The sequence below is a fragment of the Eublepharis macularius genome, chromosome 5, assembly GCF_028583425.1.
Source record: "Eublepharis macularius isolate TG4126 chromosome 5, MPM_Emac_v1.0, whole genome shotgun sequence".
NCBI lineage: Eukaryota > Metazoa > Chordata > Lepidosauria > Squamata > Eublepharidae > Eublepharis > Eublepharis macularius.
Genome location: NC_072794.1, coordinates 172,804,463 through 172,832,351, shown reverse-complemented (window position 1 = coordinate 172,832,351; position 27,889 = coordinate 172,804,463). Strand labels below are relative to the sequence as shown.

At 47.8% G+C, this 27,889-nt stretch overlaps 1 protein-coding gene and 1 long non-coding RNA gene across 2 annotated transcripts; both read right to left on the bottom strand.

The window, feature by feature from the left end:
- Positions 1–585: 585 nt before the first annotated feature.
- On the bottom strand, positions 586–2,678 carry LOC129331419 (uncharacterized). The gene is made up of 2 exons (XR_008597125.1): positions 2,595–2,678; positions 586–1,243 (listed from the first exon to the last, which is right to left on the bottom strand). It is a non-coding gene; the product is annotated as an uncharacterized LOC129331419 (long non-coding RNA).
- Positions 2,679–4,559: 1,881 nt separating this feature from the next.
- On the bottom strand, positions 4,560–27,665 carry LOC129330452 (uncharacterized). The gene is made up of 14 exons (XM_054980486.1): positions 27,647–27,665; positions 26,179–26,302; positions 24,949–25,060; positions 22,558–22,659; positions 20,120–20,251; positions 16,328–16,412; positions 14,537–14,594; positions 13,275–13,354; positions 11,676–11,864; positions 10,056–10,184; positions 9,879–9,946; positions 6,622–6,649; positions 4,687–4,738; positions 4,560–4,588 (listed from the first exon to the last, which is right to left on the bottom strand). Exons 2-14 carry the CDS (start codon positions 26,291–26,293, stop codon positions 4,560–4,562), a joined length of 1,179 nt encoding a protein of 392 aa, XP_054836461.1. The 5' UTR covers positions 26,294–26,302; positions 27,647–27,665.
- Positions 27,666–27,889: the final 224 nt, after the last annotated feature.

Here is a 27,889-nt window from a genome sequence, read left to right as displayed (position 1 = left end):
GAACTCCCTGACAGTTCGAGTGGTCCCTCAGTAGAACAGGCTTCCTTGGGAGGTGGTGGACTCTCCTTCTTTGGAGGTTTTTGAGCAGAGGCTAGACGGCCATCGGACAGCAATGCTGATTCTGTGAACCTGCTGGGCAGATCATGAGAGGGAGGGCAGGAAGGGTTGCATCAGCGCTTAGTTCTTGTGGCCCCTTCTTACTTACCCAGGGTAAGGCCAATGATCACCTTGGGGTCAGGTAGTAATTTTCTCCAGGCCACTTTGGCTAGGGATCCTAGAGGTGTTTTGCCATCTTCTGGGCATGGAGCAGGGGTCACTGGGTGTGTGTGTGTGCAGGAGGTGGGAAGGAGGTAGTTGTGAATTTCCTGCTTTGTGCAGGGGGTTGGACTAGATGACCCTGGAGGTCCCTTTCAACCCTATGATTCTATGATTCTATGATTCTATTACAGCGCAATCCACCTTGAGTCTCAGTGAGAAAGGCAGACTATAAATGCAGTAAATAAAGTAATTCAGAAATAAATGAAATTGGTTGCTAAAAAGTGATGGCCGGAATTGGGGAAAGAATAAGAGAAGCAGGCACACAAATGCGAAGGAGGTAGGGATTTATTGAAGGAGAAGAATTTATCAGGAGCCCACTAGAAGAGGCAGTTTGCTTGACACAAGGATGGCAATTTGCTTGACACAAGGATGGCAGGGTGGGTTGCCCCCACTCGAATCCCAGCATGAGAGGAAGAAAGATCGGCTGACTCAAATCAAGGCAGGCTACATTTTTACCAGGCCAGTTTCTGCTGGGTGGTGGTGAAAGCTGCTGTGCCCTTCCAAATGCTCCAGACTTTTGTATCCGCCAGCCACCAGCCACCAGCCACTTGCCCCTCTCTCATGCAAGCTCCATTGAAATGAATGGGAACTGTGAAAAGATCATGTGCTTTTGACCTCCAGAAGCTACTGCACATCTCAATGGGATTTGCACAAAAGAAGTGCCAAACAAATTATGGCTATTGCCTCTCACGGCAAACCAGAAATTTAAAGGCAACAGAAGTTCTAATAAATTGCTTCAGAACAGAAATTCCAGTCAGTCCAAAGTAGTAGCTTGCTACTTGCATTTCAGTTAATACCCCCCCCTCCCAAGCTGGAATAGCAGAAGAACTGAACAGGAGAATAAGAAGAATAGTCCGAGACGGTTCGGGGTCCTTCACTCCTACTTCTTGAACATCTGTGAGTGAATACTTATCACGACCTGAGACTGTATTTAAAACAAAAACAGGAAGAGTTTAAAATATTGGAGTACTGCAATATGTTGAAATGAATTTGGAAAAAAATACAGCAATACGTTTTTGTTATCTAAGTTTTTGTGTTAAAGTTTCCCTGTCCCAATGGCTGACTTGATCTCACCCCTAACTACCCTTGATTAATTGATTCCAGTTTTTTAAAAAATTTGTCTTGGGGCTTATGGCAGAGAACTTGGTTTCAGAACAGGAAAATTTCTGGTTAAAACATTTCTTATGACTGTGAACATGGCAAAGAGCTTAAGTAGGGTGATGGGAAAGTTCAAGAAGCTATTGCTTATTTAAAGAAGACATCCAGTAGCTAAAAGATTCTGAACTTTAGAATTACCATTTTTATTCAATGCCATGTCTCTGACATGAACAGTTCATAGCCACTTAATAAACAGAGACGCTTTGGTTTGGCAACAGGTTGGGAGGAGTTATTGTTGACTGTCATGAAATTGCTGATAATTTTCCCATTTGTTCCATAGAAGTCCTATCTGGAAATAGGTCCACGAGAAAACTTAGCTACAGCTCTGTACAGTGTGTTGGTTAGGGTTGTGATCTGCCAGGAGATGAGGGGTCAGGGGAAAGGGGGGTCTACGTGGTGCATGCAGTGAAAACCAGAAATGATGTCATGTTGCTGAGGGTTGCCAAGTCCCCTTACTCTCCCGGCAGGAGGGGGGGGAACCTTCTTAATGTTCCTAGCATGCTCCTTGCATGCATGCAAAATGTGTACTCAGTCCCATGCCTTGCACAATGATGTCACTTCAAGGTGGAGGAGTGCACAGCGCTTCACAGTGGGCTGATTTGGGCCCCAAACAGGCCTGGCCTAAACTGGCCTGCTGTAAAGCAGGGGAGCACTCTCGGGTGGTGCAATTATGTCAGTGACGTTGTTGCACTGGCCCCAGGAGCGCGCATGGGAGACCTGTTCCCTGCCTTTTCCTGCACTGACTAGGTAAGTGGTGGCAGGGGGTGAAAGGTGGGAGCAGGGGATCATCGACCCCCACCAGGGGAATGAGATCCATATGCCGCTCTAGGAATCACCGGGAACTGTATGGTAAAACCATAGAGTTTCCAGAGATTGATGTGACATCACTTCTAGGCTTTCTCTGGAAGGGACATCATACTCTGCGAGATACTGGCAATTTAAAGTTTTTCTCCCTACTGCCAGAATGCCTGAATTGAAAGTTTCCCCCTCTGGCAATTCTGGGAAGACACAATTGCCAGGGACAGGTCTTTTTCCATAGTGGGAGACGTGGCAAACCTGGTGTTGGTGTGTTGAAAAGCTGTGTGTGAAATCATTCACCGAAAACGTCCACTACTTACTTCACAATAGTCCGTTGTTAGTTCTGCTGCAGTGCCCATATTCGCTGGAACAGGCACCTTCATCTTATCCATGGCACCTGAAACGGGGTAGAGGGGGGCACGCAATCCATGACTTTTTGCTCAAGAGAACACCTGGGTGCCCACTTTTGTTCCTAGGAGGCCTTGACGAGCTATAATAGAGTGGCTGCCAACTCTTCCCCAGATTCCTGATGCCTCCTCTCTGCCCCAGTACGATCTCCTTCAGAGAGCCCCGCAAAATTAAACAAGGGCTTGTTCCGCCTGCCTTTTCCATTGGTGTCTCTTTGTAGCCAAGCCTCACATCCAAGGGAGGAAGAATGGGGTGTTGTGAGCACTGCCCTTGGGCAGAGAAGATCCAGATTAAAATACACACGAAGCTGCCTTAGACTGAATCAGACTGTCAGTCCATCCAAGTCGGTATTGTCTACTCTGACTGGAAGCAGCTCTCCGGGCTCTTTGCGTCACCTACTGCCTGGTCCTTTTAACGGGAGATGCTGGGGACTGAACCTAGGACCTTCTGTGTGCCAAGCAAATGTTCTACCGCTGAGCCAAGGTCCGTCCCCAAACTATGGCCCAAACTAATAACCTTTTAATTCAGATTTGCCATGATAATTTATTTTCCTTATAAATTTTAATATTGTTTTCTCGATAACAACAGCAGCAGCAGCAACGTTAGATTTATATACTACCCTTCAGGACAACTTAACACTCAGTCAGAGTGGTTTACAGAGTATGTTATTATTATCCAGAGAGCCAGTTTGGTGTAGTGGTTAGGAGTGATAGGATTCTAGTCTGGAGAACCAGGTTTGATTCCCCACTCCTCCGCTTGAAGCCAGCTGGGTGACCTTGGGCTAGTCACAGCTTCTCGGAGCTCTCTCAGCCCCACCCACCTCACAGGGTGTTTTGTTGTGGGGATAATAATACCATACTTTGTAAACCACTCTGAGTGGGCATTAAGTTGTCCTGAAGGGCGGTATATAAATTGAATGGTATCATCATCATCATCATCATCATCATAATTATCCCCACAACAACAAACACCCTGTGAGGTGGGTGGGGCTGAGAGAAAAATACCAATCATTACAAAATTCATACAATAGAAATAGCCTTTAAAAGGCAGTACAATTAGGGCTGCCAGGTCCATGTTGGGAAAATTCTCAGAGATTTGGGGGGTGGAGCCTGAAGAGGGTGAGGTTTGGAGAGGGGCGGGGCTCAGTGGGGTATAATGCCATAGAGCTCACCCTCCAAAGCAGCCATTTTTTCTGGCTTGCCACCCTGGGAATGTCACCCAGGCTCCTTAACTGATTGCACCTGTAAGCAGACCAAGATGTGGAAAGGAATCTCAGCTCTGCTCGCCCTTCCTTCAGCTCCGCTCGCCCTTCCTTCGTTTCTCAGACCTAGCAATGCTGATAGCGAAGTGTGCCCTGATTGGCTGACAGTTCTGGAAAAGATAGCTCCTCACTGCACTCACACATCTCTGACATGCTGTCACTTGGACACCTGACTCGACCTTTCTATCGCTACCTTTATTCCATCAGCACGTAAGAGACTTTGCTCCGTGTCAGGGCTGTGATGACGCAAGTCACCTGGCATGTTTTTGGACTTTGTGAATATGAGCAACTCAAAGCTACTTCAGAGAAAAGCAAGCTAGCAAGCTTCACGTCTAGTCAGTTAGTATTAGCTAAGAATTAGGTAAGCTGTTATTTTATTGTTTTTTGCTTGTGCCTTATAGAGTGGTTCCTGCTACCCTGCATACGCTCTTTTGAATTAATAAACAATACCTATATTTCAGCCACTGGCCACTTGTGTGCAAATTCACCCAGATAAGTGAACCCAGAGATAGACAAGCCTCAAGCAAGATCGGTGACCTCGGTCCCCCAGAAGGGTTACTAGGGGTTCTGAGTGGCTCTGTTCAGCGTTTAGAAGTGGTAGTTGAGAACTGAACGCCTACATAGTCACGTTTGGAAATTGGTCTCCTGAAAAGGAGTCAAGGACCAGTTTGAACTCTTTTGAACGCAGCATGCCAGTTCTTGAATTTCTTTTGGGTCATGTGCCAATATCCCGTGATTCTTACCAATAAGACCACAAGATGCCTTCTGACAATTCCACTCCTGTCCATCACTGGGCTGCAAGTAAGGGGGAAAAATATCCATCAGCATTCCCAGGTACAGACTGGTTTCCCTGAAAGCAACATGGATTCACCACCGACACTGAGAACTGCACGGATCTGCTGGTGGCTGCTCTCAAACAAAAAAGCTTCAAGGGCAGATTAAAACGTGAGACTGCTGAAATGGAGTTCATTCACAAGTTCCGAAAAATGGAACCCCCCAGGGCTGAATAGAGATACGGGATTCTTATTTCACTACAAATGCTAATTTCTGAGCCGATCAATCTGCATTGTGCTTTTACATCCTGATTCCCTTCTTTGCTGCACCCCTCCTACCTCATGAATGTGATATAAAGGCTCAGGGATCTCCACTCCTCCCTTTATCTGAAGAAGGGAGCCTTGACTCTTGAAAAGTCATACCCTGGAAATCTTGTTGGAGCCTAAGGTGCCACTGGACTCAAAGCCTGCATGGCCTCTGTGAGTGTGCAAAGTGTCTAAAGACGTGAGCTTTGACTCCTGAAAGCTCATTCCCTGAAAATCTTCTGGGTCTCTAAGGTGCTGTTGGACTCAAATCCTGTGGCACGGTGAAGTGGCACGAAGGACTTTAACTTGCTGCCTTAAAATATTTATATACAGCTTTATCCTGTGCATAATGCAGCTGCTGTGCACAGGGTGGAATATCTCCGTCACATGGCCCTCACACGAATCAATATGAGGCACAGTCCTTGGGGAAGTTCTCCTGCACCAGCCCTATTGGAATGTGCTCCTGAACAGCCCCAATTCATTTTGACTAGGGTTGAGCAAGAGAACTCCCCTAGGAATTCCTGTGGGTTAGATCTATCTTCCATTGGAAAGTGGGCCATAGAAGAGACTCCCCCCTTTCCCCCTCTTCTCAGAGCATGATGTTTCCCCCCTCTTCTCAGCGCATGATGTTTTCCCTTCAAACAGGGCCCCTGAGCTGGCTAGGCACTTTTAGAGTTGCGCATGCCATCAGAGCGTCTTCTCATGCTGCTTCTGAGATGTTCTGAGCAGCGTGTGAGTAACCGTACTCTTGAAGTTTTGGTCTTGGGGCTGGTCTTGGGGTTCCAGACAACACCTGATCTCACTGCCCTCTAGAACCAGTCCTACATATGGGGATAGGCATTCCCTGAGATGGGGAGGAGAAGGTTTAAAGGGAAGGGCCTTTATTGTTTAAGATCAACCCTGGAGGTCACCGGCATGCAGAACAGCCAATCCAACTTGGCCAGTATATCAGTTCTTCCCATCTGACCTGGCGGAAAAGCAGGCGACTGTGGTTCAACTGGGGCTTCCAAGCCAGTTTCAAAGGCCACCTCAAGCAGAACGCCTGAGCAAGATCAATCAATCAAGATCAAGCAAGATCGTTGCCACAGGAGGTGGTGGCAGCTACAAGCATTGCCAGCTTCAAGAGGGGACTGGACAAATATATGGAGCAGAGGTCCATCAGTGGCTATTAGCCACAGGAGATAGATGGTATTCTCTTTGTGGGGAGGTGGTGCTCTGTTGTCTTGGTGCTGGAAGGAAGGCAGTGGGAGGGCTTCTGGTGTCCTGGCCTCACTGACAGTCCTTTAGATGGCACTGGATTTCTAGCCACTGTGTGTGACAGAATGTTGGACTGGATGGGCCACTGGCCTGATCCAACATGGCTTTGCTTATGTTCTTAATCCCTGAACTGTGTGCAATGAACAGGGCGGCTTGGGCAAGAAATTCCTGGACTGCCTTGGACGAGCCAGGATCTCCCCCCCCCCCCGGTTCCCTGCCTATGGCCTGGAAGCTCCCATGATCTTCCAGGTTCAGGAATGGGTGAAGGAGAGAAGTGGAAGGGGAGATGACGAGGGCTACAGGAACGGCTTTTAGGAATATGCGGCAGGCCCCAGGTCTTACTTCGGCAGAGTCCGTATTCTCTTCACAGCTGCAAATGAAGAAACGCTTCATTAAAGACTGTAAAGCATATGATGTTTCTGTACAAGGCAACGATTCACAAACTGCCTACTTTGTAAGGTTGTCCCAGCCACATGACCCCCTCCGAGTTGTATCATAAAGTGGAAATATTTTGGAGAAGGATGCCCCTCAGGGGGCATGTGCCTAATGATGCTATGGTACAATGCTCAGATCGTGTACAACCCCAGGCAACATGGCCAGAGACCCTGGAACACATCCTAGATGGTGTGGATGAGTCTCCCAGGGTAGTACGGCTGTCATTTCAGGGTAGGGAATTTCCTGGAGATTTGGGGATGGAACCTGGGGAGGATGGTGTTTGAGGAGAGGACAGAGGGACCTCCACAGGGGTTAATGCCATAGATCCCATCTTTTAAAGCAGCCATCTCTGTAGTCTGGAGATGAGTTGTAACTCTAGGAGATCTCCAGGCCCACCTGGAGGATGGTAGCTATGTGGGGTAGGCAGCAACACATCTTGGGCCAAGCCTACCAATTGGCCCTGTGAATTTGCCCGTCGGCTATGGAACCAGATTGCAAGTCATCACTGCGCTGAGCCCTGTTTGAGCTAGAGATCTGGTTGGCTTTGGGGAATAGTTCAAACATTCACTAATTGTAGAAGGGAGAGCTAACTCTTGAAAGCTCAGTCCCTAAAAAATTTGTTGGTCTCTAAGGTGCCATTGGCCTCAGATCCTCCCATTTCTTCCAGGAGAAGCAACCAGTGTCATCTGGAGCTCTAGGAGACACCCAGGCCCAGGCTTTGGGTTTCCTGCATGGAGCAGCGGGGTGGACTGGATGGCCACTTAGGCTCCTTTCAGCTCTCAGATTTCATGCGTCCGGGTCAGCTGGATGCTAGTTTCTTCTGGGCTGCATTAACGATGTCTGAAGAAGGGAGCTGTGACTCTCAAAAGCTTACACCTTGAAAACCTTGTTGGTCTCTAAGGTGCCACTGGACTCAAATCTTGCTATTCTGTAGCACTCAAAATACAAAGATGTTAAGTGGCTACCCACTTAACATTATCTTTGTATTATGTAATCTTCATTTTACTAGGAAATTTATTTTTGAAAGGAGGTGATAAATGAAAGGTGGACAAATAGTGGCCCAGGGACTGCATGCAACCTGCTTTCAAGCTGCTAAACCATTTGTTGGGTGGCTTAGCCTGGTGGACTGCAGCAACACCTAGGAGGCGAATGTTCCTCATACAGTGTCCTGTTGTTCGGGCACCAAGCACCGCAAAGGGTGACGGAGCGGGAGAGAGGGCCACACCTGGGCCTCTGCCTGCTTTTGGAAGCCAAACAACAATTACAACCGTGCAGTTGAAAAATTACAAACAATGCATTGGGTAAGTAGTCATCAAATAAGTATCTAGTAACAATCCTATGACTCATAAAGGCATATGTAATCCACTGTTCACACAATGGCCATTTTCACACTGCTTACCAGCCACGGAGCATCGTGCCAAGCTCCCGGAACGACACTGTCTTCCTGGCGCCGTTTCGTGCGAGAACTGCAGTTCTCATGTGAAATCGTGCTAGGAAGATGCTGTCGTTCCGGGAGCTTGGCATGATGTTCCGTGGCCAGTAAGCAGTGTGAAAACAGCAAGTATACATGGAGGACCCCGTTCAAAGACACAGTCCTAAGAGACCACTGTACATAAAAGTATAAATTTAATATGTCAGTGAAAGTGCAAAGTGCCAAAAATCCCAATAAATATTATAGCTGATGTATTGTCGAAGGCTTTCACGGCCGGAGAACGATGGCTGTTGTGGGTTTTCCGGGCTGTATTGCCGTGGTCTTGGCATTGTAGTTCCTGATGTTTCGCCAGCAGCTGTGGCTGGCATCTTCAGAGGTGTAGCACCAAAAGACACTGAGAGATCTCTGTCTTTTGGTGCTACACCTCTGAAGATGCCAGTCACAGCTGCTGGCGAAACGTCAGGAACTACAATGCCAAGACCACGGCAATACAGCCCGGAAAACCCACAACAGCCATCAATATTATAGCTCTTAATAATATTCCACGCTCTCTGACAATTATATAACCAATGCCTAATATCAGTATTCACAATCAGACAATGTCCCAATTATTATCAATAAATTGTCACTGGAGAAACAACGCTGGTGAGTTCCAGTTTTTGTAACATAACCCTATGATGATCCGGTTTCTTCTTTTCCTTTCCTCGGCAGGCAAACTCCCGTCAGTATTTGACAGCAGGAGGACACACCTCTAGGAGAGCTGAAGACAGAAAAACACTCTCCTGGGCTGTTGGCAACGGATGCGGCAGCCTTATCACAGCCCGTTTCGCATGGCTTTTTCAAGCCCCATCATGACTGCATCACCAATGACAAAATCCTCTTAACAGGCAAAGGTTGATTTCCCAGTGTGAAAACGGCCAATCAATGCAGCTGGTCATATGCAATCCAAAATAAATATCATTTACGGGTTTTTGGAAGCCAGCTCCTCCTGTTTCCGGTGCGGACACTGAAAGAGCGGACATCCCAGGCTGAGCTTTCGAAGTAGGAAGAGAGTCAGATGCAGGGCCGTATCTAGGGGGGGGGCAGGGGGTAGTCTGCCCACGGCGCCGCCAGGGAGGGGGCGCCGGGAGCAGCTCCCAGCTGCCAGAGCGTGCAGGCGGCAGCACAGGCAGCCTCACAGCCCCCCGCGCTGCTTTTGCCTGCCCTGGAGGGCAGGGGGTGCGCAGCAAGCTGGCCGCCCCCTGTCCTCTCCTGCGGGGCAGGCGAAAGCAGCGCGAGCAGCTGCGAGGCCACCCGCGCCATTCGCCTGCAGGGAGGCGAATGGTGCGGGCGGCCTCGCAGCCTCCCACACTGCTTTTGCCTGCCCTGGAGGGCAGGGGGTGCGCGGCAAGTCGGCTGCCCCCTGTCTTGCGGAGCAGGCGAAAGCAGCGCAGGGGGCTGCGAGGCCCCCTGTGTTATTCGCCTGCCGGGAGGCAAATGGGGCGGGCGGCTTCTCAGCCCCGCATGCTGCTTCCATCCACCCTGCGTGATGATGTCACCAAAGTGATGTCATCACACAGTGCGGGGAGTGCGCGCGAGAGAGGCAGTCAGTCAAGGGTTGCCCCGGGGGTGGGCAACCCTGGATCCGGCACTGGTCAGATGTGACATCCCAGGCTGAACTTTCGAAGTAGAAAGAGAGTCAGATGTGGTGCCCCTCCTGGACCCCCAGCCCATCTCTGAACCCTTTTGTTACCTGTGTGAAGCAGAAAGAATTTTCAGCTCGTTGTTTTGAAGAGTAATTCCAATGTTGAGAGAGCAGTCCTGCAATTTGAAAAATTGGTTCCACTCAGCGGATTGAGGAGGAGAAGATGAAAGCATCACCCATCATTCTGTCACGCCAGCTTCCCCAGATCGCTGGATTGCTACTTACGCCAGGTGAATAATGTGTACAACTGTTTGGGTCCTCAGCGTCACATGAGGTGAAGTGCGGTACATAATTCAGAGCTAATCCATCGGGGGTCTGAACGAAACTGAATTTCTCAGGAACAAACGTTGCTCCCTGCAGAGATTCATTTTAGCCCATGAATACATGACTGAAGAATTAGGCTATACATTTTGTAATTAAAAACAAACAGAGATTAACCTGTAGGTTGCTCTTCCCTGAAGAGTATCAGCAGGCGATAAGTAAGATGTGAACTCTGGTTTATTTCAACCACATGCTGGTAATGGGGAGGAAAAAATACTTACCTGTAGACTTTGGAAAAACACAGAAAATGGCCGTGTAACTACTTTGCACAGGTTCTTCAGGCTATGGTATGAGTGCAAAGTTCTATAGCCTCAACTAGCATGATGCTGGAAGGGTGCGTAATATGTGTGTGTGCTGGGTGTGTGGAGATACGCTCTCACACACAATATGACCAAGCGACAGAACTCAGGCTGGGGCTTTGTGGATAGGAAGAGACTTAATTCTCAATGCCTGCAGTCACCAGAGAACACATAATTCCACCCCACCCCCAGAAATAATATGCCTTTCACCTATATAAGTGATGGCTTGGTATTAATTCCTGAAGGAAGAAATAGTCTACAGCCCTCAGAGAGGGAAGGCAATGGTTGGGTGTAGGGTTGTATGAAAGTAATAACAACATTCTATTTATATACCGCCCTTCAGGACAACTCCCCGCTATGCTGGGGATTATGAGGAAGGGAATTGAAAACAAATCGGCTAGTATCATAATGCCCCTGTATAAATCAATGGTACAGCCTCATTTGGAATACGGTGTACAATTCTGGTCACCGCACCTCAGAAAAGAGATTATAGCACTGGAAAAAGTGCAGAAAAGGGCAACTAGAATGATTCAAGGGATGGAACACTTCCCCTAGGAAGACAGGTTAAAGCGCTTGGGGCTCTTCAGCTTGGAGAAACGACGACTGAGGGGTGACATGATAGAGGTTGACAAGATTATGCATGGGATAGAGAAGGTAGAGAAAGAAGGATTTTTTCTCCCTTTCTCACAATACAAGGACTCATGGGCACTCAATGAAATTGCTGAGCAGTTGGGTTAGAACGGATAAAAGGAAGTACTTCTTCACCCAAAGGGTGATTAACACATGGAATTCACTGCCTCAGGAGGTGGTGGCAGCTTCAAGCAGAGGCAGCTTCAAGAGGGGACTGGAGAAACATATGGAGCAGAGGTCCATCAGTGGCTATTAGCCACAAGGTATAGATGGAACTCTCTGTCTAGGGCAGTGATGCTCTGTATTCCTGGTGTTTTGGGGGGGCAATCAGTGGGAGGGCTTCTAGTGTCCCTTCCCCACTGGCAGACCTCCTGAGGACACCTGGTTTTTTGGCCACTGTGTGACACAGAGTGTTGGACTGGAGGGGCCATTGGCCTGATCCAACATGGCTTCTCTTATGTCCTTATGTTCTCTATTCTCTTTCAGTGTTGAGAAACAATTTGTGTGTCCTGTGGAAGGCCTTCCAAGGTCCTGATGGGAAGGGAAGGGCTCAACGAAAAGGAAGAAGTGAATATTAGCAGCAGGATTAACTCACCGTAGGGTTATTTGGATCCACAGCAAAGGACTTTGACTGCATGCGCATCATATGGTTTTCGATCGCGCTGGGGTCTATGGTCACGTCAGCCAAGGCTCCTTCTTTCATCGGGCAAAGAGGCTTCCAGGAGGTGGTGGTGGAAGTGGCACATTTTTCCCGCTCCTCCTCTTCTCCTTCTTTTTTTGACATCTGTAGAGTAACAGAACAAAACTGTCAACACCAACAGAGGCTGTTCTCCCCCTATCTTCTGTGGCTCTTGCTGTTCTCCCCCTATCTTCTGTGGCTCTCGTTGCCCCAGTTCCAACTGCCACACTTCCGCAGAATTCCACACATGTGCTCAGATGTGTTCCAGGGCAGCATCTTAAAGAAACACGGAGAGAAGATCTATACAGCACCATCAGATCACAGATGGGCCCCAGAGTGTCGAATCATGCACTGAGCTAATCTATTCCAGGAAGATGTATTGTCAAAGGCTTTCACGGCCGGAGAACGATGGTTGTTGTGGGTTTTCCGGGCTGTATTGCCGTGGTCTTGGCATTGTAGTTCCTGACGTTTCGCCAGCAGCTGTGGCTGGCATCTTCAGAGGTGTAGCACCGAAAGACAGGGATCTCTGTGATCTCTCAGTGCTACACCTCTGGTGCTACACCTCTGAAGATGCCAGCCACAGCTGCTGGCGAAACGTCAGGAACTACAATGCCAAGACCACGGCAAAACAGCCCAGAAAACCCACAACAACCATTATTCCAGGAAGGTTCATTGATCTCTCTAAATGGCAGGGGAAGATTTTTCTTTACGACAAGCATGATAAATTGCCTGTCATTCCAGGTAATCTTAGCTTCGGTTTTGAAAGGTTTCAGCTGTTTGAACATAGTTTCAGGAGGGGATCTGTGTTGGTCTTCAGTAGAACAGCAGGATTCGAGTCCCGGAGCACCTTGAAGACCACCTAGATTTCCGGGAAGATAGTTTAAGGCATGTTGATCTGTAGTAGAAGAACAAGATTTGGGTCTCGTGGCACCTTGGAGACCAACTAGATTTCCAGGGTAGGAGCTTTCAAAATATCAAAACTCCCTTTGTCAAACACACAGAGTGGGGAAAAGGTCAGTCTTAAAATCCAGGTAGAGGAGGGGAGGCATATTGCAAGTCAGATGATCAGGAAGCTAGCGATAATACATTGTAATTAGGTTGATCGAACATAAGATGCGAAGCTGTTTGAAGAGTTGCCTACTGGAAGGTTCATCCCCAAAGGCAGAAGGGTCTCTCGGGGTTCTTCTACCATCAATCCTGACTTTGTGAAATTTCCAAATCTCAGATAAATATGGCCAATTGACATCATTTGAGCTTGTGTCTCCAATGCTACAGGACAGAAAAGCAACTCTGCCTTTACAGCATTCCCCACATTTTCTCGAACATGAAATACTTCAGCCTCCCCCCGAGTCCCTTGTTCTGGTGTTGCAACTGCTCCTCCTAGGAGTTTAATCTAAATTCATCATCATCAACCTGTACATTTCATGAATAGCCGTGCAATAGGCAGCATTCCTCGGTCTCTCTTTTCATGTGTTGGCAAGCAGAAATACATTCAAATTAGTGATTGGTACCTACTAGGAGCAAAAAGGAGATGTATTCGTCGTCTGTCTCCATATTGTAGAAGGTGAACCTGGTGCCATCGGGTGGTACAAATGCTATGAAGAAATCGAAACTGTGAGACGGCTCAGTACACTTGGGGAGAAATCTCAAGCACAGTTAACGCTTTCTAAGATTATTATCTTCAGTAGATTTAGAAGAGTGTAACTCCACTTAGGATTGTACTGTTTAGCAGCATGGTTGAAGCGAGGTGGGCTTCCTTAGGGCCGGGGACCACAAGTTATTATTTTGTTATTTTGAGATTTTGATTCAGTCCTGGAAGATGCTGCCCTTATTTACATGGCTGTTCCCAAAGGGCTCGTTTCTCAGACATTGTATGAAGGAAAAGCATAGGGCCTGTATGAGTCCATGGACCCAAGGACACCAGAAATCCTGCCTGCCCAACCTCCTCTCAACAACAGTGGTGGTTTGTGAGATTTTTAAAAAGTATAATGGATATGTACAATGTGATTTGCATTATATAATTGGAATATTAGACAGACAGACAGACAGACAGACAGACAGACAGACAGACAGACAGACAGACAGACAGACAGACAGACAGATAGATAGATAGATAGATAGATAGATAGATCGATCGATCGATCGATCGATCGATCGATCGATCGATCGATCGATCGATCGATCGATAGAGGGCTTTTTTTCAGCAGGAACACGGTGGAACGGAGTTCTGGAACCTCTTGTAAATGGTCACATGGCTGGTGGCCCCGCCCCCTGATCTCCAGACAGAGGGGAGTTTAGATTGCCCTCCGCGCCGCTCTGGTGCAGAGGGCAATCTCAACTCCCCTCTGCCTGGATATCAGGGGGTGGGGCCACCAGCCATGTGACCATTTTCTCTGAGGGCAACCCACTGAATTCCACCACCTCCTTTCCTAGAAAAAAAGCCCGAGAGAGAGAGAGAGAGACAGTTTGGTGTAGTGGTTAAGAGCATAGGACTCTAATCTGGAGAGCCGGGTTTGATTCCCCACTCTTCCACTTGAAGCCAGCTGGGTGACCTTGGGCCAGTCACAGCTCTCTGATGCTCTCTCAGCCCCGCCCACCTCACAGGGTGTTTTGTTGTGGGGATAATAATAACATACTTTGTGAACTACTCTGAGTGGGCGTTAAGTTGTTCTGAAGGGCAGTATATAAATTGAATGTTATTATTATTATAGACCGACAGATTTGAAAGTACTTTACTTAAAAAAAGAAAACATTTAAAGGATGCAGCTTTCACGTACCCTTGCTTAGCACGTCACCAAGGGGTCCCTCAAGAGCCGTTTTGACCAAATCACACAGCTAGAACGACACAAAAGAAAAGCCGCGTGGGGATAGAGTGGTTGTTCATGATAGCCTTCAAGTTCTCACATTCACTCAGAGCCAAGCTACAAGTGATGCCTGACACAGGTTGGACGCTTGTCAGCTTCCCTCAAGTTTTGATGGGAAATGTAGGCGTCCTGGTTTTGCAGCTTGGCTCTCCATTACAGCTGCAAGACCAGGATGCCTACATTTCCCATCAAAACTTGAGTGAAGCTGACAAGTGTGCAACCTGTGTCAGGCGTCACTTGTAGCTTGGCTCTTAGGCCTCATTGCTGAGATGTCACAGAGAGATGACTCAATCTGACTTGGACTGAATAGAGACTCTGGATGGTTATCTCATTACCAGAAGTGACTGCCTTCAGGCATTCCGTTCAGATTCAGCAATGAAGGGAAGTGGTCCCACCCAGCCTGGATTACGCACTCCACCTCTTTCATGACTTTTGCAACCAATTTGCATTTGCATGGCCCCTCACCCCCTGCACCCTCTCCCCCCTCCCCTCCCCACCTATATATCTCTGGCCAGTTTCTTCATACCCTCCATGCATCTGACGAAGAGAGCTGCGGTTCTCGAAAGCTTAAGCTACAATAAAGTTGGTTCGTCTTAAAGCTGCTACTAGACTCTTTACTATCTTGATGCATCTGAAAAAGAGAGCTGCGGTTCTCGAAAGCTTATGCTGCGATAAAGTTGGTTCATCTTAAAGGTGCTACTGGACTTTTTACTATTTTGCAACTACAGACTAACACGGCTACCTCTGCTGGACAGAGAGATGAGCAGCAGATGGGGAAAAAATCAGCCATAGATTGCTGACAATGAATCCAGTGGCTGAGAAGAAAGTGAAAGGTCAGTTCTGGGGCAGGGAGGACAACCTTCACACATTGATGGGGGAAGTGTGAGGCAGGTGTGTGCTGTGCAGGAGCTAGAAAGAGAAGGTTCTGAGGAACAGGTTGCCTTGGGGGCAGGTGGCTCAGAGCGGAACTACAAGTGACAAAAGGCACAGATTGGACACTTGTCAGCTTCCCTCAAGTTTTGATGGGAAATGTAGGCATCCTAGTCTTACAGCTTGGCTCTCCGACTGCTGCCCAACGGACTTTTCAACTGTCACTTGTCCAACATTCCACCAAGCTGCCTACATTTCCCATCAAAACTTGAAGGAAGCTGACAAGTGTCCAACCTGTGCCTTTTGTCACTTGTGGTTCCACTCTCAATGTCCAATGAAGGACAGAAGAACTGCGACACATGGCTGGGAAAGACAAAGAGCCATTGGTGGGAAAGGATGCAGTGTGTCAACTCAGACTCTGTGGCCAATTTCTGTTCACAGTTATACCTGTGTCTCTAGCTATATACATCTTCTGATTTTGTTCTGCATGTTGGAAGTTTTGGACCTCAAGAAATGCTATTTAACTTAAATTATCTTCTAGTTCCGTTGCAGGGTTAGCCCCACAAAAACCGTGCAGGCAGAGGTTGTATTGAGCCATCGGTTTAGCCAGGGAGCCGTGGCTCTGCAGCTCTGTGGGCCCCAGAGCATTGCAAAGTGTTACAGGTCAAAACCAGCACCTCAAAGTGAACCTAGAAACAAATGGACTTTTTTTTTTGTTTTTTTTAGGACTGCAGGATTGAGTCTGGAGATTGGTTGCAATGCCTGGAGCTCTCCGGCCATACATACGGTTGGCAAGGCTTTCCCCACCCCACAAGCATTTCCAGGCAGACCTACGTTTTGATCAATGACAGGTGCCACTTGGTCCTTCACTAATTTCATGACAGCTTCTCTCACAGACTGGGTCAGACCTTCGGGAGAGCTGAGAAGAAACAACCAAACAGAACATTAGTGCGGTCTGCATCCCAGCTCTATAAGCCCGTGCTGCGGACGTCACGTTGTAGTCAGTGGTGGAAAACTTTAAAGGGCATGAGGAGGCCTTTCTGCTCAGGAAGATCTCAGAGTTCTACTGCAGAGCAAATAGAACTGGGGCACTTTTGTGCCCCAAGAGCAGGGACACTTTAGGGACATAGGCACCAGAAAGGATACAACAGGGACAGTCCTTCTTAGGAAAATTCACAGAACCACCAAATGAGATGTTGGACAATCTGAGATCGGACACCCCCAATGTTTTAAAAAGTAGCAAAACCACAAGAGGGTCCTGGTTTGGACTGGAGACAAGGTGCAGGGAAGAAAGGGCTTAATCCTCCCCCCTCGGTGGTTTCAGTCCCCCTAGGCTGTTGTTAGCTCTGGAAGGCAAAAAATACAGGCACCTTCTCTCGTGCTATGCTAAGTGCAGCCATCAGTCTCTAAGGTGTACAGGGCTATCTAGTGATCCAGGGCATATTCATCCCAAGGGGCTGGGGGTGGTCTTCATGGCTAGGCTGACAGTATGTGACTGGTTCAAGGTCATCCATGGCTAAATAGCAATTTGAACCCAAGGGGTTTGAAAAAACAGCTCTAGAATCAGCACCCCACGAACCTAGTGTATGGTTCCGGTTTGTGGATGATACATTTATCATTTGGAGCCATGGTGAGGAAGAATTGATAGAGTTTTTAAACCACCTCAACAACATCCACCTGAACATACAATTCACAATGGAGAAAGAAATCGAGGGTAAACTCCCATTTCTGGATACCTTGGTCATCCGCAAAGCAAACTTTCAGTTAGGTCACACAAGGTCTACAGGAAACCAACTCACACGGATCGATACTTACACAAAAACTCCAATCACCACCCTTGACAGAAAAGAGGCATAATGAAAACATTAGTAGACCGTGCTAGACGGATAAGTGAGCCGCACTTTCTCAATGAGGAAATTAATCATCTAAACCATGCACTTCAAGCAAATGGCTACTCCAGAAATGAAATCAGAAGAGCAATTAAACCCAGGATAAATCACTAAGGAAAAACAGTCTCCTACAGGAAAAGTGTTTTTGCCATATATCAAAGGAATCACGGATCAGATGGGAAAGCTTATGAAAAAGCACAACCTACAAACGGTATTCAGACCCACCAGAAAAATACAACAGATGCTACGTTCAGCAAAATACAGTAGAGACCCTCTCACCTCTGCAGGAGTATACCATATACCCTGCAGCTGTGGACAAGTTTACATCGGGACCACAGAGCGTAGCATCCAGACAAGAATCAAAGAACATGAAAGACTTGGCCATCCTGAAAAATCAAGAAAGAAAGAAAGAAAAGAAAGAAAGAAAGAAAGAAAGAAAGAAAGAAAGAAAGAAAGAAAGAAAGAAAGAAAGAAAAGAAAGAAAGAATCTGTAAGAGGCCCCTTCACTCACAAATGAAATAACTAAGTAGAGCTCTACACGTGAAGGACAATCAGGGAATGTACATCACCACCAAAACAATGTGGAAATACACATCCTGAAAAATCAGCAGTGGCTGAACATAGCGTAACTCAAACAGGACACAGTATCCTATTCCAGGACACTAAAATACTTGACAACACTTCCAACTACTTTGTCAGACTGCACAGGGAAGCCATTGAAATTCACAAGCATAAGCACAATTTCAACAGGAAAGAAGAGACTTTAAGAATGAATAGAGCATGGTTTCCAGTTCTGAAAAACACCAGGCTAACAAAACACTCTACAACCCACAATAGCCCTGCAGAGAAGATTAGCATATCAAGCACCAATCCATATGCAAAAGAACCTCCTCAGGATACAGTGAAGCCTCCCGCCATTAGCATTCCACACCCTGGGAAACTCTTACAGGATGACTCCGCTCAACCCCACCCCTCCTGAGTAGATACAAATGACCTACATCTTTTCCACACTGTGACACTGAGAGATCTCTGTCTTTCGGTGCTACACCTCTGAAGATGCCAGCCACAGCTGCTGGCGAAACGTCAGGAACTACAATGCCAAGACCACGGCAGTACAGCCCGGAAAACCCACAACAACCATCGTTCTCCGGCCGTGAAAGCCTTCGACAATATAATTTGAACCCAAGTTTCTCTAATCCTAGCCCAACACTCTCACCACTACACCATCTTGCCTCTTCCTTTGTCTCTTTCCCCTTGGACTAAAAGCAGGTGGGGATCGAGGAGACAGTTTCAATTGGCAAAATGATGGAGGGGGAAGGGTTAATGGCATACACCCCACAGCTGCAAACAGGCACAGTTCAAGATATTGGGTCTCCTCAAGCAAGGTACTCCCATTGCCTCCTCCCACGTGGTCCTTGCCATGGGCCCAGATGTGTCCCTGGAGCATTGCCTGCTGCGACCCACAATTGTCCAGTAGCAAGCAGAGCTTCTGTGGTGAATCAGTGTCTTGTTATGCCACCCCAAGCTACCAGTCATGCAGTTTGCTTGAGTAAACTGCAACTTAACCTTTCCAAAAGATGAGAAAGTTCCTATCGGGCATTTTTAGTGACTCATCTGGTTTTGCCCTTTGAAACGGATGCTTGACTTTTTTACATTAACATAAGAGACATGCCAAAGAGGCTGGTACTGCAATATTGTGAAGTGGTGTGCAGTCTCTTCTGGAATGTGATTTAAATATCATTAAAGTCTGCTCATCATCAGGGCTTTTTTCCAGCTGGAACGCAGTGGAATGGAGTTCCGGCACCTCTTGAAAAGGGTCACATGGCTATTGGCCCTGTCCCCTGATCTCCAGACCGAGGGGAGTTTAGATTGCCCTCCACGCCCAGTGGCACAGAGGGCAATCTAAACTCCCCTCAGTCTGGAGATCAGGGGGCGGGGCCACCGGCCATGTGACCCCATGTGATTTAAACTTTAACCCGCCCCCTTGTTCCAGCTGTTCCAAAGTGACGTCATTGTGTGGTCCTGGGAGCACACGTGCACTTTGCACATGCTTGTGGTACCAAGGACACCATCTCCCACCAAGAGTTGCCCCCTGTGCTGGCAACCCACTGATTTCCACCACCTCTTTTCCCAGAAAAAAGCCCTGCTCACCACAAACTTCAGTTGATTAATTGGGGCGGACCCATTTTAATCAGCACGGCTGCAAAGCCAGAGAGCATCTATTTGTTGGTTTTATTAAGGGAAGGGAGTCCTTTTTCTTCTGCCTGGTGAGCCCATTACGTATGGCAAAACAATCTTGCAGAGATAGGTTGTACCTCTCACACTTGAAGGGGGGGGAGGCATCCCAAAAGAAATATTGCCTCAGTCCAAAGGACGCACCAATCACGGAGATAAGAAATCGGGCAAAAAGCCTATGGTGTGAATAAGGAAGGATTTTGATTGTTCAGTTAAATAAGGTTTCTTCAGGGAATCTGCTAAGCCTTCCATGTTCCTATGTGGCGAGAATGCAACGAGAGCTCTGCTACAACTGCCCTTCCTTATTTGCACCATTGGCTTTTTGCCTATTTTCTCACCCCTAGAAACAATTCAACAGAAGGCAGATTTCTGCTGCATCACTTGATCGGCATCCTTTTATCCCTCTGAATACAAAATTTAGCCATTTCTCTTCTCCCCCACCCCCACCCCACATATATACAAAGAAGATGACCAACGCGCGTTTGCTAGTACCGGCTCATACCTAATGTTGATGTTTCCGTCACCAGGAGGGCTACTGCAGTGCTTAAAGGTGAATCCATCTTGGCCAATGCCTATGACAGCCATGAAGTTCTTTTCTATTTCAACAACGACTGTACCTACACCTGCAACATCTCTGAAGAGAGAAAATGTGTTTATTTGCATTTGAATCCCACCCTGGAGTTCTTAAGCTTGACCCTTACAACAGCTCTGTGAGGAACGTTGGCCTGAGGGAAGGACTGTCTTGCTGAAGGCCACCCAAGGCTGAGAACTTGGGTTTCCCACCTCCAAGCTCAGTGACTTCTACAAGAGTCCTCAACCTCATTGAACCGGTGGACGTTTTTGGAATTTGGCTTCCCCAGGGGCTGGGCCAAAACAAAATGGCTACCGCTAGGATGGGGCTAGCCACAAAATGTTCCAAGCCAAGCAGTCTCCTATGATGGAGGCAGCTGCTTTCCTTGCAGACGCAACAGTGATGGCCCCTAGGCTCTTTGGAAGCACCTCCTGAACCATGGTATTGTTTACAAAGCTCTTCACGGCCTTGGTCCGGCCTACCTACGGGACCGCCTCCCTCCCTATACTCCTCCACGGCAGCTTTGCTCTTCCAAACAGGGTGTCCCACAGGTGCCACCCTGCACATTGGCGAAACCGACAGCAGCCCAAACACGTCCTTTCTCTGTGGTGGTCCCCACCCTGCGGAACGGCCTGCCTGAGGAGGTCAGGAGAACCTCCACTCTCCTGGCTTTCCGCAAATGATGCAAAACTGAATTATTCAAAAAGGCTTTTTACTCAGATAGGAGGGCTGTATTGTAGGGAAGGGATCTCGGATGATCCGCTAATGAGTTAGGAACCATAGATCTCACCACTATGTTGTATTGGATTCCTGCTAATGCTCCGTCTTTGTGAACTTGTATCTATTTACCCGATGGCATTGTTTGAGGAAATGCCCTTGATATTGACTGTACTAATCTCACACTGTATAATCCGCCTTGAGTCTCAGTGAGAAAGGCAGACCATAAAAGACATAAATAAATAAGAAATAAATAAGAAAGATGAGGCTGGCTTTTTGCTTTGGGGAAGAGAGCCTGGTTTGTTTCAGTTTCCTAAGAAAGGGGAGCGTTTACTCCCGGGGTGCCCACAGGGAGATGTTGCTGAGGCTAGAGCCATAAGAAAGTCTTGGGCAAAGCCAAGGATGTTGTGAGCCTGCACAGAATTTTATTTATTTATTTAGATTTATGTTATTTCTTGCTGAGACTCAAGGCAGATTACACAATACGATCAACGACTGAGACATTCGATAGAAAACGCGAAGAGGTATGAATGGCAGAAATCCGACGCAGAGCTAAAATGAGCTGGGTCCTTTGCTAGTCAATCAAGTGATAGGGGGGGGGGGAGCTGTAGATCCCCCAATATTTCAACTGATCTCCAGACTATAGAGAGCAGTCCCCCTGGAGAAAACAGTTGTTTTGTAAGGCCTCTGATCCAGGTGGGGCCTGACCGACACGGTATATAGTGGGATAATGACAACCCGTTGTCAAGGGTTGATCTTATATGGTGACGGTAAAGCAGCTTTCCAAAAAAAAGCATGCACAATGAAAACAAAAGATGTGGTAGAGCTATCCAAAGCTCATGGGCTTATTGAGAGAAAAAAAAACAAGAGTCCAGAGACACCACGGAATCACCCTCATCCATCTGGATGTATACTCCATGGATCTGATGAAGTGAGATCTGACTCACAAACACTTCTGCTGGAATATATTCTTTCAGTCTCTACAGTGTCACTGCAAAATGATAAAGAGTCCAGTAGCACCTTTAAAACTAACCAATTTAGTTATAGCATAAGCTTTCAAGAGCCATAACTCTCTTCGTCAGATGCATCTGATGATAAAGTTGGTTACTCTTAAAGGTGCATTCCAAACAGGAAAGAGTCCAGTAGCACCTTTAAGACTAACCAACTTTATAGTAGCATAAGCTTTTGAGAACCACAGCTCTCTTCGTCAGATGCATCTGATGAAGAGAACTGTGGTTCTCAAAAGCTGACGATGCATCTGACAAAGAGAGCTGTGGTTCTCGAAAACGATGATGCATCTGATGAAGAGAGCTGTGGTTCTCGAAAGCTGATATGCATCTGATGAAGAGAGCTGTGGTTCTCGAAAGCTGATGATGCATCTGACAAAGAGAGCCGTGGCTCTCGAAAGCTTATGCTACAATAAAGTTGTTTAGTCTTAAAGGTGCTGCTGGACTCTTTACTATTTTGCTACTACAGACTAACATGGCTAACTGCTCTGGGTCTACGGTGTCACTGGACTCTTGTTTTATTTGCTGCTACAGAATAGCATCTGGAATTATCTGGAACTGCCCGTCTAGAATCCTCACAGAAGCCTGGCACATTACTGGTTTCTAGGCTCTTTGTGGAAAGGAAGAGGCTCGATAAGAACTCACGAGATCGTGATGGTGAATGTCAGGGTTACGTGGGCTGCCAATTCATCGTCAGCATGCTTGGTTATCTTGACGTCTGGGAACCTCTCGATTTCACATTTCATACTGCAAAGGAGAACCCAGCACAATTCACACAGTGCCCCAATCACAGAAGATGGAAAGGTGTCTAAAAGTATGGGCTAGAAGTTGTGCCTCCAACCGTCAACTAAGTAGCAACGCCCTGGAACATTCCCCCAAGCAAGCCCCACCGAGGAAGTGGGAATTGTACTAGAGTAGCCAAGTGTTCTCATGCCCCCTTCATTCATTTCAATGGGGCTTGCTCAGAAAGAAGAACCCCTCAGGGTAGAAATACACGTTATGAAGTACGTAGGGACACTCAAGTGAACCTCATTTCACGTGTTCCCCCTCCCACTTCCCATGCACTCGCTCACACAGTCACACTTCCGTTTGCTCCGCGTGAGTACGTTCATGCATTTGATATCAGTTCCTTCTTGACTGCTAAAATAATCCCATTTCTTGTGAGGCGCCACTGTTTTCCATTTTTCCCTCCTGATAACAATGTGGTTTGAAATGGATGCACACTGTTGCATTACATTTCTGTAAAGAAATAGTTCTGGCTGTGCCTTTCCTTACTACCCCTGGAGGTAATCTTTGACAAGGAAATTCTCTGTTTAAAACTGCAGGTTCCCAGTTTCCCCACCTCCCACCTCCGTTCATTGAAATGCAGATCTTGACACTTTCTCACCCCTTAGAGAAATGCAAATTGACAAGTCAAAGGAGCCTATAGTACTTGAAGCCAGAGCCAGTTTGGTGTAGTGGTTAAGAGCGCAGGACTCTAATATGGAGAGCCAGGTTTGATTCCCCACTCCTCTCCTTGAAGCCAGCTGGGTGATCTTGGGCCAGTCACTTAAGAGCAGCAGGACTCTAATCTGGAGAGCCAGGTTTGATTCCCCACTCCTCCCCTTGAAGCCAGCTGGGTGATCTTGGGCCAGTCACTTAAGAGCAGCAGGACTCTAATCTGGAGAGCCAGGTTTGATTCCCCACTCCTCCCCTTGAAGCCAGCTGGGTGATCTTGGGTCAGTCACTTAAGAGCGGCAGGACTCTAATCTGGAGAGCCGGGTTTGATTCCCCACTCCTCCGCTTGAAACCAGCTGGGTGACCTTGGGCCAGTCGCAGCTCTTTCAGAGCTCTCTCAGCTCCACCCACCTCACAGGGTGTTTTGTTGTGGGGATAATAATGACATACTTTGTAAACTTCTCTGAGTGGGTGTTAGGTCATCCTGAAGGGCGCTATATAAATCAAATGTTGTTGTTGTTGTTGTTATTGTTCTCACAGCAAAACTGGAGCTGAATTGGCGTTTTGCCCTCCTGACTCATTTGCAGATGCAATTACACAAAGGCAGCTCCTGAGAAACCGGCATGCATGTGCGCTGAGCAGGACACAGCCTGCTTGTGAATTGTGAATCTTACATAATGCCTTGCACTTGAGCATCCCCTGGTACTTAGCAACATGTATTTCCACACTCAGTGGGCTGTGATGTTCCAGAGCCAGATGCTGGCCTTTTGGCTGCTTTAGATGTTTTAGAAAAAGCCGCTTTCAAAGCCACTTCCTGCTTAATCTCCTCTCCACGTTTCTGTAACTCCAGGCTGACCGAATCATCTCTTAAAAGATCAAACCATTTAAAGTAGCTTTTAGAAAACAGCTTTAAGTTGAATTCTGCTGTTTTAAAAGGATAAACGTGCTTTGGAGAGAACAGCCGCCACCCACAATAATGGACATCGGAGTCGTCATAACTCTTCCCCACTGCCTCGCTTCCACCAGCCTGATGCCTGCCCAATCCACCACGCTGAACGGGTTATGAGAACCCAGCCACAAACCCATTGAGGGTCACAGGAAACCAGGAAAAACTCCACCCCTCAAGTCATAGCTCCCTGTGCCCCCTTGCAATTGAGAACACTAGTTTTCTCTAAAACCAGGCTGTTTTTCACCCTGTAAAAAATCTGCCAAGAAAACATCATGATGCGACGTCCCCCATGGGTCAGTAATGACTCAGTGCTTGCACAGGGGACTACCTTTACCTTTACCTTTTTTTCTCTTATCATCCTGAAATTTTGCAGGGAAGATTGGCAAAGAGTCAAAACCCAGAGACTATCATCCAAACCGGGTGGAAAACAAACAAACAAAAAGCTATAGGCAGGAATGGGTTCCCCATGGAAACCGAGGGCAATGGGAAAAATAACGGCAAACTGGTTGGCCCTTCTGTGAAAAGGAGACAGGATTAGATGGGCCGCTGGTAGCGTCCAGCAGGGCTCTTCTGACATTCTTAAGTCTGCTTCCTTCATGTCAGTCTCTCCTTAACTCTTCCAAGTGTCTCCACCTGAAGACAGGTCCTACCTGGGTGATGAGGAAGCAGGGATATTCCCCAGGACCCCAGACAGCGTTGGCTGATTAAGAAGCGTCGTTATCCGATCGGCCATGTTGGAAGAGGCTAAAGTAGCTGCAATAACTGAAAGAATTTGGCAGGCATGGCATTCGTATTGTTTTCCGTACGGTGAATAAAAACACAGCAAAAACCAGCAAACCACCCTCCATTAACCACCTGGGTCCAACCAATTTAATTTTGTGCATTCACCTGCAGTCATTGTGAGACTGGATCTGATTGTTCAATCCCACACAGAACATGGGGGGACACGGCTCAGATTGTGCAAGTCTCGGTTTCAAATTTTGCCACTGCTCAGTTTCCTTAGGTGTCCCTCAAGCTGATCTTCCTCCCGTCTCAGTGCCGCCCCCACAAGGGCATGGGGCCTTGGCTCACTGGCAGAGCATGTCCCCTCTGTGGAAGATTGCTGACCTCCTGGAATTACAACTGATCTCGAGACTGCAGAGATCAGCCCCCCTGGAGAACATGACAATAGACTCTGTGGCATTCCACCTTGCTGAAGCCCCTCCCTTCTCCAAACCCTGCTTTCCCCAGGCTCCACCCCAAATCTTGAGGAATTTCCCAACCGAGACTTAGCAACCCTACACAATATGCCAAAGCACCCCGGATTTATTCCTGTCATTGCCACATCAAAGCATCTCAGGGCCGAGCTGCAAGTGACGAATGACACTCGCCTGGCCCTGATCAAGTGGAGCGCAAGTGAATGGCGAGTGAACAGGGAGGAATACACGTGAGTCTGTTCACTTGCCAGGCAAGTGTCATTCGTCACTTGTAGCTTGGCCCTTAGGTAGTAAGAGTTGAGAATGATCTTTCTTTGCCCAAGACTTTACCCTGCCTATGGGCTTCTGGAGGGTATCTGGGAAGCAGCATGCTGGGCGTGACGAACATTTGCTCTGTGGCCACATCGCCATAAAGCTCACTGCCCTGAGCTTAAAGCCAGGAGGACGGTGATTTCAGGCAATGGGCAGACAAACACTCTGGCTAGTTTTTATTACCACTGGACTCGTACTGGCCCCAACTGCACGTTTCTTCAGCCTGCAGCCCCCATGCTTAGCAAGGAGCCATAGGCATCTCCCGAAGGATTTCTAGGATGTCCTCCATCCCTCTCTAGACCGCATGGATCCCGCATCCCAGAGGCTGTGCATTTAGGAAGCAGCCAAAGAAGGGTCCTGTTTGAAGCTTACGGTTTTCAAGTGACTCCTTGTTCAGCCTGACGATGGCCTCAAAACACTCCTGTCCCACAGACAGGCTCAGGAAGCCACAGAAAAGGAGCACGCCACAGACCAGGGACCTCTTCATCGTGGACACCTGCTGGAGAGATGGCTCACGTTTTGTTTCCCCAAAGAGAAATTATTAACCAGACGCACTGGAGAGCCAGTGTGGCATGGCGCGGTGGTTAGAGAGTTGGAGTAGGATCTAGGAGGCTCAGGTTCAATTCCCTGCTTGGGTCAGTCATGCTTTCCCAACCTACCTACCTCACAGGGTTGTTGTCAGGATAAAATGGAAGCTGCTTTGGGTCCCCATTGAGGAGAAAGGCAAGGTGTCAATGAAGTAAATACAATGAATGAATGAATGAATGAATGAATGAATGAATGAACGTGCACAGGTGCCCACAGAGATGGGAAAGGAATCAGTCAGGACTGAGCTCCTCCGAGACCCAAATTCAGAGACATACAATGAAATCCTGAACAGAGTTACTCCAGTCTAAGCCCATCAATTTCAATAGGCTTAGACTGGAGTAACTTGTCTTAGGATTTCACAAACCCAGAGTGGAGCAGAAAGGGCCTCTTTTGGACTTCAGTATGGAAGTGTGTGTAGGTAGGAGAGGGCAGGGTTGCCAACTGACCAGAAAAATTTCCAATCCCGCTCCTGAGCCTTTTGCAGCAGTTTAAGGTGCAGAAATGACCATTTCAGAACATGGAGATAAACACCGCAGCCAAAGTGACCGGTGAAAGCACAAGAGCCCGGCAGGGTAAAAAAGGGTTGTCTCTCAGGCCCCGAACTCCACAGCTGATGAAACCCCGGGGAGGGAGCTCCTACTGGCTGCTTCTGATGTCCTTCCCCAAAGGTTGCACATATGAATAGAGACTGCCAGGAGGAGGACGAAAAGCATCACTTCCACCCCAGCTCCTGCTACAACAGGCTTACCTGCCCCTTCCCTCCTGGCGAGGTCCAGGCCGGACTGGGGAGTGGAAATCTGCCCCCATCCCTGCTCCCAGGCTGCCCAATCAGGCAGGAGCTTTGCACTGGATGTATCCCTCAGAGAATCTCTCCTTCCCAGCCTCTCTGCCTGGCAAGCCAATGGCAATGCTTCTGCCACCAGAGCACCTGCTGCCTGAGCCAGTGAGGTGGGCCAGGAGCAGGCCTGGACTTGGCGGAGAGGGGGGCGGGACGGAGAGCATATTGCTCAGACCTGGCCCTGCTGCATCTCACCTAGTTGGTGCTGGGAACTTCTGCCGGCCAAGCAGGTGCCCCTCCCTTGTTCTGTCTCCCTCTGCAGGTTGCAAATCTTTGGGCAAAAAAAAAATGCTTTCCCCATCTCACCTGTCCAACTGGACAGAATATGGGAAGCTCCGCCTGCCAAGCTGGGCCTTCGCCCCCCTGCAAAAAACATACTCAGTATACAGCATATTCTCATCTACCTGTCCTTACTTTGCTCCGTTGGAGTTGGCTTCGGTGTCTGAAGTCAGGGGCTAAAGCAAGCGGCCCTTTTATATCCCGAACCACTTAAGCATGCGGAAAAAGAGGAGCCGTAATGGATACCCAAGTTGATTATTGGCTTTGTCTGGCATTCATTGTGTGCCAAGACAAATTGTAGCTAACAGCATCAGCTGTCAACTACTCTTCCTTAGTTGGACAGTCATTGATTGACTTCAAAAATACACACACAAACAC

Bases quoted from the DNA above. Each gene is read 5' to 3' on its own strand.
- LOC129330452 (XM_054980486.1), bottom strand. From the start codon at position 26,293: ATGAAGAGGTCCCTGGTCTGTGGCGTGCTCCTTTTCTGTGGCTTCCTG. The intron at 11,865-13,274 runs GTAGGTACCAAT...GTTACTCTACAG, and splicing joins ACATCTCCTTTTTGCTCCTA to ATGTCAAAAAAAGAAGGAGA. The intron at 4,589-4,686 runs GTAAGAATCACG...ACTCCTTTTCAG, and splicing joins GGCATCTTGTGGTCTTATTG to GAGACCAATTTCCAAACGTG.